Source organism: Pseudophryne corroboree, chromosome 6 (assembly GCF_028390025.1).
Source record: "Pseudophryne corroboree isolate aPseCor3 chromosome 6, aPseCor3.hap2, whole genome shotgun sequence".
NCBI lineage: Eukaryota > Metazoa > Chordata > Amphibia > Anura > Myobatrachidae > Pseudophryne > Pseudophryne corroboree.
The window spans coordinates 59,075,373-59,090,807 of NC_086449.1; the positions used below are offsets into that span (position 1 = coordinate 59,075,373).

A 15,435-nucleotide genomic window follows, 5' to 3' on the forward strand; every position below is an offset into this window, starting at 1 on the left:
TCAGGTTGTGTGCACTGGCTCCTCCCCCTATGACCCTCCTCCAGACTCCAGTTAGGTACTGTGCCCGCACGAGCGTACACAATAAGGGAGGATTTTGAATCCCGGGTAAGACTCATACCAGCCACACCAATCACACCGTACAACTTGTGATCTAAACCCAGTTAACAGTATGATAACAGCGGAGCCTCTGAAAGATGGCTTCCTTCAACAATAACCCGAATTAGTTAACAATAACTATGTACAATTATTGCAGATAATCCGCACTTGGGATGGGCGCCCAGCATCCACTACGGACTCCGAGAAATAGATTTATCGGTAAGTAAAATCTTATTTTCTCTATCGTCCTAGTGGATGCTGGGGTTCCTGAAAAGACCTTGGGGATTATACCAAAGCTCCCAAACGGGCGGGAGAGTGCGGATGACTCTGCAGCACCGAATGAGAGAACTCCAGGTCCTCCTTAGCCAGAGTATCAAATTTGTAAAATTTTACAAACGTGTTCTCCCCTGACCACGTAGCTGCTCGGCAAAGTTGTAATGCCGAGACCCCTCGGGCAGCCGCCCAAGATGAGCCCACCTTCCTTGTGGAGTGGGCCTTTACAGATTTAGGCTGTGGCAGGCCTGCCACAGAATGTGCAAGTTGGATTGTGCTACAGATCCAACGAGCAATCGTCTGCTTAGACGCAGGAGCACCAATCTTGTTGGGTGCATACAATATAAACAACGAGTCAGATTTTCTGACTCCAGCTGTCCTTGCAATATATATTTTTAATGCTCTGACAACGTCCAGTAACTTGGAGTCCTCCAAGTCACTTGTAGCCGCAGGCACTACAATAGGCTGGTTCAGATGAAATGCTGACACCACCTTAGGGAGAAAATGCGGACGAGTCCGCAGTTCTGCCCTGTCCGAATGGAAAATCAGATATGGGCTTTTGTAAGATAAAGCTGCCAGTTCTGACACTCTCCTGGCCGAAGCCAGGGCTAGAAGCATGGTCACTTTCCATGTGAGATATTTCAAATCCACCTTCTTTAGTGGTTCAAACCAATGAGATTTTAGAAAGTCCAAAACCACATTGAGATCCCACGGTGCCACTGGAGGCACCACAGGAGGCTGTATATGTAGCACTCCCTTAACAAAGGTCTGGACTTCAGGGACTGAAGCCAATTCTTTTTGAAAGAAAATCGACAGGGCCGAAATTTGAACCTTAATAGATCCCAATTTGAGACCCATAGACAATCCTGATTGCAGGAAATGTAGGAATCGACCCAGTTGAAATTCCTCCGTCGGAGCACTCCGATCTTCGCACCACGCAACATATTTTCGCCAAATTCGGTGATAATGTTGCACGGTTACTTCCTTCCTTGCTTTAATCAAAGTAGGAATGACTTCTTCCGGCATGCCTTTTTCCTTTAGGATCCGGCGTTCAACCGCCATGCCGTCAAACGCAGCCGCGGTAAGTCTTGAAACAGACAGGGACCCTGCTGAAGCAAGTCCCTCCTTAGAGGTAGAGGCCACGGATCTTCCGTGATCATCTCTTGAAGTTCCGGGTACCAAGTCCTTCTTGGCCAATCCGGAACCACTAGTATCGTCCTTACGCCTCTTTGCCGTATAATTCTCAATACTTTTGGTATGAGAGGCAGAGGAGGAAACACATACACCGACTGGTACACCCAAGGCGTTACCAGCGCGTCCACAGCTATTGCCTGCGGATCTCTTGACCTGGCGCAATACCTGTCCAGTTTTTTGTTGAGGCGAGACGCCATCATGTCCACCATTGGTCTTTCCCAACGGGTTACCAGCAAGTGGAAGACTTCTGGATGAAGTCCCCACTCTCCCGGGTGAAGATCGTGTCTGCTGAGGAAGTCTGCTTCCCAGTTGTCCACTCCCGGGATGAACACTGCTGACAGTGCTATCACATGATTCTCTGCCCAGCGAAGAATCCTTGCAGCTTCTGCCATTGCACTCCTGCTTCTTGTGCCGCCCTGTCTGTTCACATGGGCGACTGCCGTGATGTTGTCCGACTGGATCAACACCGGTTTTCCCTGAAGCAGAGGTTCTGCCTGGCTTAGAGCATTGTATATTGCTCTTAGTTCCAGAATGTTTATGTGAAGAGACGTTTCCAGGCTCGTCCATACTCCCTGGAAGTTTCTTCCTTGTGTGACTGCTCCCCAGCCTCTCAGGCTGGCGTCCGTGGTCACCAGGATCCAATCCTGTATGCCGAATCTGCGGCCCTCCAATAGATGAGCACTCTGCAACCACCACAGAAGAGACACCCTTGTCCTTGGAGACAGGGTTATCCGCAGGTGCATCTGAAGATGCGACCCTGACCATTTGTCCAACAGATCCCTTTGGAAAATTCTTGCGTGGAATCTGCCGAATGGAATTGCTTCGTAAGAAGCCACCATTTTTCCCAGGACTCTTGTGCATTGATGTACAGACACCTTTCCTGGTTTTAGGAGGTTCCTGACAAGCTCGGATAACTCCTTGGCTTTTTCCTCCGGGAGAAAAACCTTTTTCTGAACCGTGTCCAGAATCATCCCTAGGAACAGCAGACGAGTTGTCGGCATTAACTGGGATTTTGGAATATTCAGAATCCACCCGTGCTGTTTTAGCACTTCTTGCGACAGTGCTAATCCCATCTCTAGCTGTTCTCTGGACCTTGCCCTTATTAGGAGATCGTCCAAGTATGGGATAATTAATATGCCTTTTCTTCGAAGAAGAATCATCATCTCGGCCATTACCTTTGTAAAGACCCGAGGTGCCGTGGACAATCCGAACGGCAGCGTCTGAAACTGATAGTGACAGTTTTGTACAACGAACCTGAGGTACCCCTGGTGTGAGGGGTAAATTGGAACGTGGAGATACGCATCCTTGATGTCCAAGGATACCATAAAGTCCCCCTCTTCCAGGTTCGCTATCACTGCTCTGAGTGACTCCATCTTGAACTTGAACTTCTTTATGTACAGGTTCAAGGACTTCAGATTTAGAATAGGCCTTACCGAGCCATCCGGCTTCGGTACCACAAAAAGAGTGGAATAATACCCCTTCCCTTGTTGTAGAAGAGGTACCTTGACTATCACCTGCTGAGAGTACAGCTTGTGAATGGCTTCCAAAACCGTCTCCCTTTCGGAGGGGGACGTTGGTAAAGCAGACTTCAGGAAACGGCGAGGTGGATCTGTCTCTAATTCCAACCTGTACCCCTGAGATATTATCTGCAGGATCCAGGGATCTACCTGCGAGTGAGCCCACTGCGCGCTGTAATTTTTGAGACGACCACCCACCGTCCCCGAGTCCGCTTGAGAAGCCCCAGCGTCATGCTGAGGCTTTTGTAGAAGCCGGGGAAGGCTTCTGTTCCTGGGAAGGAGCTGCCTGTTGCTGTCTCTTCCCTCGACCTCTGCCTCGTGGCAGATATGAATAGCCCTTTGCTCTCTTATTTTTAAAGGAACGAAAGAGCTGCGGTTGAAAAGTCGGTGCCTTTTTCTGTTGGGGAGTGACTTGAGGTAGAAAGGTGGATTTCCCGGCTGTAGCCGTGGCCACCAAATCTGATAGACCGACTCCAAATAACTCCTCCCCTTTATACGGCAAAACTTCCATATGTCGTTTTGAATCCGCATCGCCTGTCCACTGTCGCGTCCATAAAGCTCTTCTGGCCGAAATGGACATAGCACTTACCCGTGATGCCAGTGTGCAGATATCCCTCTGTGCATCACCCATATAAAGAAATGCATCCTTTATTTGTTCTAACGACAGTAAAATATTGTCCCTGTCCAGGGTATCAATATTTTCAATCAGGGACTCTGACCAAACTACCCCAGCACTGCACATCCAGGCAGTCGCTATAGCTGGTCGTAGTATAACACCTGCATGTGTGTATATACTTTTTTGGATATTTTCCATCCTTCTATCTGATGGATCTTTAAGTGCGGCCGTCTCAGGAGAGGGTAACGCCACTTGTTTAGATAAGCGTGTTAGCGCCTTGTCCACCCTAGGAGGTGTTTCCCAGCGCTCCCTAACCTCTGGCGGGAAAGGGTATAATGCCAATAATTTCTTTGAAATTATCAGCTTTTTATCAGGGGCAACCCACGCTTCATTACACACGTCATTTAATTCTTCTGATTCAGGAAAAACTATAGGTAGTTTTTTCACACCCCACATAATACCCTGTTTAGTGGTACCTGTAGTATCAGCTAAATGTAACGCCTCCTTCATTGCCAAAATCATATAACGTGTGGCCCTACTGGAAAATACGGTTGATTCGTCACCGTCACCACTGGAGTCAGTGCCTGTGTCTGGGTCTGTGTCGACCGACTGAGGCAAAGGGCGTTTCACAGCCCCTGACGGTGTTTGAGTCGCCTGGACAGGCACTAATTGATTGTCCAGCCGTCTCATGTCGTCAAACGACTGCTTTAGCGTGTTGACACTATCCCGTAGTTCCATAAATAAAGGCATCCATTCTGGTGTCGACTCCCTAGGGGGTGACATCCTCATATTTGGCAATTGCTCCGCCTCCACACCAATATCGTCCTCATACATGTCGACACACACGTACCGACACACAGCAGACACACAGGGAATGCTCCTAACGAAGACAGGACCCACTAGCCCTTTGGGGAGACAGAGGGAGAGTTTGCCAGCACACACCAAAAGCGCTATATATAACAGGGATAGCCTTATAATAAGTGCTCCCTTATAGCTGCTTTATATATATCAAAATATCGCCATAAATTTGCCCCCCCTCTCTGTTTTACCCTGTTTCTGTAGTGCAGTGCAGGGGAGAGACCTGGGAGCCGTCCTGACCAGCGGAGCTGTGAGAGGAAATGGCGCCGTGTGCTGAGGAGATAGGCCCCGCCCCTTTTCCGGCGGGCTCGTCTCCCGCTATTTAGTGAATCCAGGCAGGGGTTAAATATCTCCATATAGCCTCTGGGGGCTATATGTGAGGTATTTTTAGCCTTTATATAGGTTACATTTGCCTCCCAGGGCGCCCCCCCCCAGCGCCCTGCACCCTCAGTGACTGCGTGTGAAGTGTGCTGAGAGGAAAATGGCGCACAGCTGCAGTGCTGTGCGCTACCTTTAGAAGACTGCAGGAGTCTTCAGCCGCCGATTCTGGACCTCTTCTGACTTCAGCATCTGCAAGGGGGCCGGCGGCGCGGCTCCGGTGACCATCCAGGCTGTACCTGTGATCGTCCCTCTGGAGCTGATGTCCAGTAGCCAAGAAGCCAATCCATCCTGCACGCAGGTGAGTTCACTTCTTCTCCCCTCAGTCCCTCGTTGCAGTGATCCTGTTGCCAGCAGGACTCACTGTAAAATAAAAAACCTAAGCTAAACTTTTTCTAAGCAGCTCTTTAGGAGAGCCACCTAGATTGCACCCTTCTCGGCCGGGCACAAAAATCTAACTGGAGTCTGGAGGAGGGTCATAGGGGGAGGAGCCAGTGCACACCACCTGATCTGGAAAAGCTTTACTTTTTGTGCCCTGTCTCCTGCGGAGCCGCTATTCCCCCATGGTCTTTTCAGGAACCCCAGCATCCACTAGGACGATAGAGAAATACAATTATGGACGGGCTGCCGAGTGCCGACACAGAGGTAGCCACAGCCGTGAACTACCGCACTGTACTGTGTCTGCTGCTAATATAGACTGGTTGATAAAGAGATAGTATACTACTAATATTATATACTGGTGGTCAGGTCACTGGTCACTAGTCACACTGGCAGTGGCACTCCTGCAGCAAAAGTGTGCACTGTTTAATTTTAATATAATATTATGTACTCCTGGCTCCTGCTATAACCTATAACTGGCACTGCAGTAGTGCTCCCCAGTCTCCCCCACAATTATAAGCTGTGTGAGCTGAGCAGTCAGACAGATATATAATATATATATAGATGATGCAGCACACTGGCCTGAGCCTGAGCAGTGCACACAGATATGGTATGTGACTGACTGAGTCACTGTGTGTATCGCTTTTTTCAGGCAGAGAACGGATATATTAAATAAACTGCACTGTGTGTCTGGTGGTCACTCACTATATAATATATTATGTACTCCTGGCTCCTGCTATAACCTATAACTGGCACTGCAGTAGTGCTCCCCAGTCTCCCCCACAATTATAAGCTGTGTGAGCTGAGCAGTCAGACAGATATATATAATATTATATATAGATAATAGATGATGCAGCACACTGGCCTGAGCCTGAGCAGTGCACACAGATATGGTATGTGACTGAGTCACTGTGTGCTGTGTATCGCTTTTTTCAGGCAGAGAACGGATTATAAATAAAAGTGGTGGTCACTGGTCACTATCAGCAAAACTCTGCACTGTACACTACTGAGTACTCCTAATGCTCCCCAAAATTAGTAAATCAAGTGTCTCTCTAATCTATTCTAATTCTAAACGGAGAGGACGCCAGCCACGTCCTCTCCCTATCAATCTCAATGCACGTGTGAAAATGGCGGCGACGCGCGGCTCCTTATATAGAATCCGAGTCTCGCGATAGAATCCGAGCCTCGCGAGAATCCGACAGCGTCATGATGACGTTCGGGCGCGCTCGGGTTAACCGAGCAAGGCGGGAAGATCCGAGTCGCTCGGACCCGTGAAAAAAAACATGAAGTTCTGGCGGGTTCGGATTCAGAGAAACCGAACCCGCTCATCTCTAGTATATAGGTCTCTTGAAATATATATTGGTGTAGCCTCATTCATATCATCACATGCCATTAACTGTGTAAGGTGATATCAGTACCCTGTTACTACAGAGGTAGTAGATAAATGGTGCTCTTTTGTGCCCTCCCACATACTGGGAATGTCTCTGTTATTATAAAATAATCATGTCAAGCAAATCAAAATATTATTTTAGCATTTAGGTACAAAATGAGTACATTAATTTTCCACAGCATGAAACATCCCCAATCTTCCCAGCAGCAGCCAATAGACAGTCGTACGTTTTTGAAACTATATAAATACTACCATCCTGGCCCAAAAATGTTTGTACTTCCTTATATTCCCCAATGCAGTTATAAAACAGAGTTTATTTGTGCAATCTCAGCAGAGAATTCATAGTGTGGGGCTGTAACGGACTCTTACTGTTGTTATTACCATAAACTGAATCACTTACCTTTTTAAGTTGGGTTTTGGCATAGTTGTAGAGAATGGCCCGTATCTCTACTTGTTCATTCCTCACCACAGAATATGGCAGCTTCAGGTCAATAAAGAATGTCTTCCTAACCACAATATCACATGGCTGAGACACACAGATACCTGCCAATTATAAAGCATAAACAAGAATGAGACATTAAATGTGAGAATGCATCCTGATCATCACCATACACAACACGTCTTGTGGGAATAATTCTGATCTTAAGGGCCCCATACACTAGAACGATATGTCTAGAGGCTGAAGTTGGGGCGATTTCCCTTGAACTCTCTCTCGGCGGCTTCCCGGGAGTGGTTCCATACAATTCCAAACGATTTGGTAAATTTTGCAGGCGATATATCGTACACGATCCCAGCCATGCCTGTGGGAACCGACATATCACAAGTGCAGCACTAGCGATCTGGAGGATACGATCCGACGCTTACAGGGCCACGCATCGGATCGGATACACAGCCAAAATTCCCGATTTCATACAATATATTGGGCCGAATGGCCGAATTGGGCTGAAATCGGGCATTATCGTTCTAGTCTATGGGGCCCTTTACAGTGCATCTGGAAAGTAATCACAGCGCTTCACTTTTTCCACATTTTGTTATGTTACAGCCTCATTCCAAAATGGAATAAATACATTTTTTCCCTCAAAATTCTACACACAATACCCCATAATGACAACATAAAAAAGTGTTTTTTTGAGATTTTTGCAAATGTATTAAAAATAAAACACACACACACAAAAATCGACCCAGCGCTTATCAAATTAATTCCTGTACAGCCAGTAATATAGGGGCTACTTAACCCTATGAATTTCTTTAGAAAAAAAAAAAAGCGATATTACAGCGCACAGGAATTAAATATATACACAATTTATTAAAATACGACATGTAAAAAAGGTCACATCTACCGGGCAGTTTTTCAAATTCACAGCACTAAATCAAATAGCATAACCATTAGATATGATACAGTGTCAATTCTGCAGCAAGTGTACAGTAGCATAGAAATTCTCTTTATGGATTACTGATTTATGGCTTGATTTGAATAAGCAGACAGTGTAACACATAAAAGTCAATTTGTTTCATATATGCTGATTTGAATATTCTATTGCTGATTAAAGGAGACATAGCTGGAGTAATTAGTGTTAAAGTCACCATATTAGATCCTTTGTATTCAGTATCAAGAGGAATTCAAGATATCAATTTATTGCACTAGTTGTCAGTCTGGCCAGATAGAATATAATCGTGGTCTCACCACTCTCCACACTTATCTGCTGCAAATGGGTCCTCCCCAGCTGCTGGTGCTTTCAACCTTTTCTTGCAGACATCTCTGGGCCTGGGGGACTGCTGAAAAACAATTTAAATGCTGCAGGGTGCTGTGTAGTGTTTCTCCGGTTCAGATGGTGTGGAATCACAAGAATGAAAACTTTTTGCAGTGGGGTACACTGTGATTCCACAGGGAATTACATTGAGGGTGTAGAGCATACTTGCCTACCGACCCTCTCCATGAGTGAGAAAATGCTCTGTTCCTGGACTTTCCTGGTAATGTATGATTGCCATCACCTGTGGTGAAACACCTTTCTTCTCAATGAACTAGCTCACCACAGGTGATGGCGATCATACATTACCAGGAAAGTCCAGGAACAGAGTATTTTCTCCCTCATGGAGAGGGTCAGGTAGGCAAGTATGGTGTAGAGTTGGATCTTGATCCGAGGCACCAACAGGCTAAAAGCTTTGACTGCTCCCAGGATGCATAGCGCCGCCTCCTCTATATCCCCGCCTCCAGGGACTGGAGCTCAGTTTCAGATATCAGGATGGAAACTACTATTGGCCGGTGGACATATATAATTTCTGTTTTTGAAATATTAAGTTTGAGGTGGCGAGATGACATCCAAAATGAAATGGCAGATATATAATCAGTAAGGCAAACCAATATAGATGGTGACAAATTTGAGGCAGATACTGTAGGTAGATCGGAGTGTCATCTGCGTACAGATGATACTGAAATCCAAGAGAGATGATTAGTGGTGACGAGAGGTTGGATTTAGAGAAAAGAACAATTAAAGAAGGATTTCATAAGTAGGATGAGAACAACTTGGTGACTCTTTGGGAGGTTTATGAAACATTTTGGATATCTTAGTAGTACAACTCCCCTAATGAATTTAAGACTCTTGTAATGGACACTTGAATGCTCTGCAGATGCTACAGTGTTACAGATTTATGGGGGTCATTCCGAGTTGTTCGCTCGTTGCCGATTTTTGCTATACTGCGATTATCCGCTAACTGCGCATGCGCAATGTTCGCAGAGCGCATGCGCTTAGTTAATTTACACCAAAGTTAGGTATTTTACTCACGGCATAACAAAGCTTTTTCATCGCTGTGGTGATCGTACTGTGATTGACAGGAAGTGGGTGTTTCTGGGCAGAAACTGGCCGTTTTATGGGAGTGTGTGGAAAAACACAGGCGTTCGAGTTGCAAAACGCAGGAGTGTCTGGAGAAACGGGGGAGTGGCTGGGCGAATGCTGGGTGCGTTTGTGACGTCAAACCAGGAACGAAAAGGACTGAGCTAGTCGCAATGGCTGAGTAAGTCTGGAGCTACTCAGAAACTGCGTGGTAATCGTTACGAGAAAATTAGCGAAGCTTTCGTTCACAATTCTGCTATGCTAAGATACACTCCCAGTAGGCGGCGGCTTAGCGTGTGCAATGCTGCTAAAAGCAGCTAGCGAGCCAACAACTCGGAATCACCCCCTATGTACGCATGATCATTGTTGCAGTATTCCTACATCTATCGATTGGATACTGCTGCAAATGATTTTTTGGATTTCTTTACTAGAAAGGAAGGAACAGTACAAGATAGTTTACAAAACCGCAAATGTACAAGTTCATAGATATTTCATATGTCAGAACCTAATATGCTATTTTAATGCTATTGTAATTTATTTTCCACTGCTGTGTATCTGTGAGTCTTTATTATCTAATATATAAAAATGAAAATCTGTCATTCTGTCCTTCTGTCTTTCTATACAAATCCACAATTTACAAGCGAAGATAGTGAAATTTCACATACAAGTGTATTAAAACATGGCGGACGCAACTAAAACAATTTGAAATCCCTAGCACCCCTAGGGGGGCAGACAGCAGCACAGAGTATATCAGGAGACAGCATAACTCCAGAATTGCTAGAGCAATATACTGAAAAATGAGTACACATATGCCTGACAATCTGGCAACAAACACTGTGGGAGGAAGACACCACTAGCATCCTTAGGGGTGAGGCAGCAGCACTGAGTATTTCAGCAGACAGCATAACTCTGGAGTGCCTGCAGCAATTTACAACAAACTTGGTACACATATGACTTACACTCTGGAAACAAACACTACGGGAGTCAGACACCCCGAGCACCCCTAGGGGTGGGACTGCAGCACAGAGTATGTCAGCAGCCAGCAAAACTGTTGAAGGCCTGGAGCAATTTACACCAAACTTGGTACACATCTGACTTACAATCTGGGAACAAACTCTATGGGGGTTAGACACCCCTAGCACCCCTAGGGGTGGGACAGCAGCACAGAGTATTTCAGGAGACAGCATAACTCCAGAATGCCTAGACCAATTTACAACAAACTTGGTACACATCTGACTTACAAGCTGGGAACAAACACTGTCGGGGTAAGACACCACTTGCACCCCTAGGGGTAAAGCAGTAGCACAGAGTTTTTCATCAGACAGCATAACTCTGGAATGCCTGCAGCAATTTACACCAAACTTGCTACACATATTACTTACACTCTGGGAACAAACACTGTGGAGGTAACACACCACTAGCACCCCTAGGGGTGGGCCAGCAGCACAGACTATATCAGGACATGCATGATGTCAGTGATGACAGGGCTGCTTGTGACAGGGGCAGTGACATGATGTGAGGAGAGGAATGGAGGTAGCATGAACCCACACAATGAGAGTTATATAGTGGGAGGAGCAGGGTCCCCCAGCAGCACATTGGGTTTTCATTTTCTTGATGTGTATAACATTTTACATGCTTTTTTATACTATGTTACAGGTTGAGTATCCCTTATCCAAAATGCTTGGGACCAGAGGTATTTTGGATATCGGATTTTTCCATATTTTGGAATAATTGCATACCATAATGAGATATCATGGTGATGGGACCTAAATATAAGCACATAATGCATTTATGTTACATATACACCTTATACACACAGCCTGAAGGTCATTTTAGACAATATTTTTTATAACTTTGTGCATTAAACAAAGTGTGTGTATATTCACACAATTCAATTATGTTTCACATACACCTTATACACACAGCCTAAATGTAATTTAATACAATATTTTTAATAACTTTGTGTATTAAACAAAGTTTGTATACATTGAGTCATCAAAAAACAAATGTTTCACTATCTTACTCTCACTCAAAAAAGTCCGTATTTCGGAATATTCAGTATTTCGGAATATTTGGATATGGGATACTCAACCTGTATTTATACTGTGTGTTTAATATTTACATTAATTTTTGTAAACACTCTTAACATCCCGGGCAACGCCGGGTACTCCAGCTAGTTTATTCATAAAAGTTAAGTTTGAATAATTTATTGAAGCGTGCCTCAGCAAAAATAGTTCTCTTTTTTTTCTTCTATACATAACATAATCTGGTGCATACAAGATCAAGGCAGTGGCTATCCTGATGAATAAAGGTGTCAGTCTACTGGGAGAGGCCAAGAAAGGAGGTTAGAGATAGTACTTTGGAGGCACAAGGAGATTGTGTGCTATCAACAGGGAAATTGAAGCCATCCATGATGATGATGATGATTATGCTGATGATGTCAGAGGATAAGAAGTGAGGGAGCCAGGAAGAAAAATAACCCAGACATTTTTAGGCTGGCTGAGGTGGATGATAGATAGCAGCAATGCACAGAAAGAAAGGGGTGAAAATTCTGATAAAACGTACTTCAAACTATGTAAATGTGAGTGATTTGACCTGTGGTAGAACCAGTGGTATAACTACAAATTTTGCACCCCCCTGTCAAAAAATGTTTTGGGTTCTCCCCCCCACTCACATGGTACCTGCTTATTGTCCAGGGTTCTGCTCATTACCAGGGGATCCCTCCCATGGCCACTGCCAGGGGTCTGCAGTCCCTGCGGGGGCCGCTGTTTGCGCCTGCCCCCTTCATACTATTAAAAATATCCCTCACAAAATAGCCACCGCCTCCTCTAGCATCCTTAATAATAGTCTCCTCTGAGGCGGCCATCTTTTGAGGGACATCTCTCCCACAGTGCTGCTCCTCAGACCTGCTGCTTCTCTCTGCTTCACTGACAGCAGTGTGGTGGCCCGAGACAGTTGGTCCACAGTATCCCATCGCCCACAAGCCACCCAACACCTCCAAGCCACCTCAGGGTTTGTGGGGACTGTTGCTACCAGCGTTGGCTGCTGCCCCTGGACTGCAGTGCCGACTAAAGTGTGAAGGGGGGAGCTGACCAGCACATATGAACATATATATAAAGTTGTATGTAACATATGTGCTGGCTTCTTTACCTGGGAATCGGCAGCCGTCGCACGCATGGAAGACAGGAACACACTGTTCAGCCTGTATATCATCAATAAGCCCGTCCCCAGATTTCCATTGGCTGGTTTCATAGGAGTCTGGGGGCTGGCTTATTGATGATAGACATGATGATAGTATGCAGGGGTTGCCGATTCCTGGGTAAGGAAGTCAGCACATATGTTACACACAACTTCACATGTATGTTCATATGTGCTGGCCAGCTCCCCCTGCACACTTTGGTTTGTGCTGTAGTCCAAGGGTAATATTCCAACCCCAAAAATATTTACTGTTGCTGGGCCTGGAGGCGTGTGTTAAGTCCTGCATGGGAAGCAGTGTCTAATTGTGTTAGCCATGTTTCTGTTGTGGCCGGAAAGTTGAGGTTGTTTGAGATAAAGAGGATGGATGTTAATTTATTACAAACAGAGTGTGCAGTTCAAAAACCACATTTAAGTGATTTGGGGGGTTATAGGAGACACGTGATATTTTTAAGGTTTGCTGAATTAATAGGCCCTTGTGCATCAGTTATATGTGGAAGGGGCCTGGATTTGGTTACATGTCATCAGCTAATAGAAGCAGATGCTAAATATATGTAATGCCCTTTTGGTAGTGATGATCTTTGTTATATGTAAAATAAATAGATTTTATTGTTTTAAATAATAATTTTGTGTGCATAGCTGCATTTTATAGTTAATGCAGTCTTAATAACCAGTAAAAGGGTCATGCGGGAGTGTCTTTTCTGCAGCTGGCTGTGGGGTGGTCTGAGGAATTCCATGGCAACCCAAGAGAAACTATAAATAGCATTGAGTCATGGACAGGATCATTTGGGTCTGAGGTAACTGACTGGACCAGCAGAGCCTTGCTGGCTCCCCTACATCTGGTGAAGGGAAAAGGGGAGCAGCTCTGAGGTAATGACATGAGGTGAAGGAGCATCCACAGCGCTGGTGAGAGAGATACAGATAGGGCCACGCTCATTGAGCGTGGCTACCTTGCAGGTGGGGGCGCGCGGCTTGCCTATGTGCGCCTGCGCCTCGGCCCGCTGCAGAGCATACACAGATGCTCCCATTCAAAGTGAATGGGACGCGTGTGCAGGTCCCATTCATTACCGGTGGGGCGCAACTAGTCACAGGCAGAGCCACGATTAGCGTGGCTCCTTCTGTATGTGAGAGAGGACAGAGGTCATCATAGAGGAGTTATGCAACATCTTACAGATCCCCAGAGTTGGGGGAGCCAGTAGGGACTCGCTAAGGAAAGCAGGACACCAGAACTGCAATTATTTATTATCTATTGAAAGCAATATAACCAAGCCCGGGCTTGTATTAATAGTTATATATGTCACCTCCATTGTCATTATAGTTGTGATATAAAATTTAGCTTAACGGTATCCATACTATTTAAGAAACATATTACATAGTACATAAGTGTTTTTAGGTTACATTTGAAGTAGTAGTGTGTGACCTAAAGGGGTAGGTTAAGGGGATAAACACCTACTTTAGAGAAGGATACTAGGGTGGGTCCTGATTATTAAGGCAGACCTCAATAGGGTCCTGTGAAACTTGTAAGGAGTATACGTTAAAGGGTTTATTTGCTAAATATTCACATTTCCTGTTTTTTAAAAGAACATTCCCTATGGCAAGATAGCAACATTGTCACTGCTTTTGAGATCAATATCTCATTTATTAAAAATGAGTAACATTTTTGGTGTGATACGTAAAGTTGTGTAAAGGGGGGTACACACGGAGAGATCCGTGCTTAAAATCTAAGCAATCTTGCTAGATTGCTTAGATTTTAAGCACGGATCTGCCGTGTGTATGCCCTCCAGCGATAGCGATGCGCGGCCCCGCGCATCGCTATCGCCGATGCTAGATTGAGCCTGCATGCAGGCTCAATCTAGCGGGTCGCTCACTTCACCGTTGTGTGAAGTGAGCGGCCCCCTGTCGGCTTTCCCCCTCGCTCAGCACATCGCGCTGTGCTGAGCGGGGTGAGAGATGTGTGCTGAGCGGTCTGTGTTAAGATCGCTCAGCACACATCTCTCCCGTGAGTACCCCCCTTAAGTAACATCTGTAAACACTTGTCACCCTCTTTCTGTGAGAAAGGAAATTCCAAGATCTGACGAGAAGCTGAGTTCCAACCTAATAAAAATATGATCCTTTGTTTCAATTGTTAACTATACTGTATATACAGTATGCTGAATAAATGTGAACTGGAAAGTTAGAAGATCAGAATACCATATAAGGAAAAGGTGGTATAAGTAATTAAAGTTGACATAAGGGGGAATCTTGTATTATTCATCTAATGAAGTATTCCCAAGTCCACTTCGGCGAGTCCACATTCATCCTAGGCTTGGGTGGAGACACTATTGCTAGGATTCCAATGCTATCAGGACATCCCCCTGGCCTAGGAAGAATCACAGGTAAGTGAGGGTAACCCAGAGTTACATATACTGTACATGGTTGAATCAAATTATTATGACCAACCCCTATATTTGACATCAGCAGTGCGTAGCCCATGAAGTAAGTCACGTGTTGTGTGCTGGATTGGTGAGTATATAGGGCCTAATTCAGACCTGGTTGCTGCACCGGCAGCAAATGCAAGCTGAAGACAAGTGCAGTGTGTGCATGCGCAGAAGCTGCACTAAGCGTGCGCACTCAGTGAATTGCGATGGCATCTCACTTGTGCGATCGATTCTGCTTCATTGACAGGCAGAGGTGGTCGCGGGCAGTCAGAAGGGGGGTGTCGGCGGCGTT

The 15,435-nt window shown here is 45.5% G+C and overlaps 1 protein-coding gene across 1 annotated transcript in view; it reads right to left on the reverse strand.

The window, feature by feature from the left end:
* Positions 1–15,435, reverse strand: part of LOC134936128 (complement C3-like) — a 613,812-nt gene that overhangs the window by 219,626 nt on the left and 378,751 nt on the right. The window contains exon 20 of the mRNA XM_063931045.1: positions 7,101–7,243. Coding sequence (XP_063787115.1) covers positions 7,101–7,243 — 143 coding nt within the window. The remainder of the gene's footprint in view (positions 1–7,100; positions 7,244–15,435) is intronic.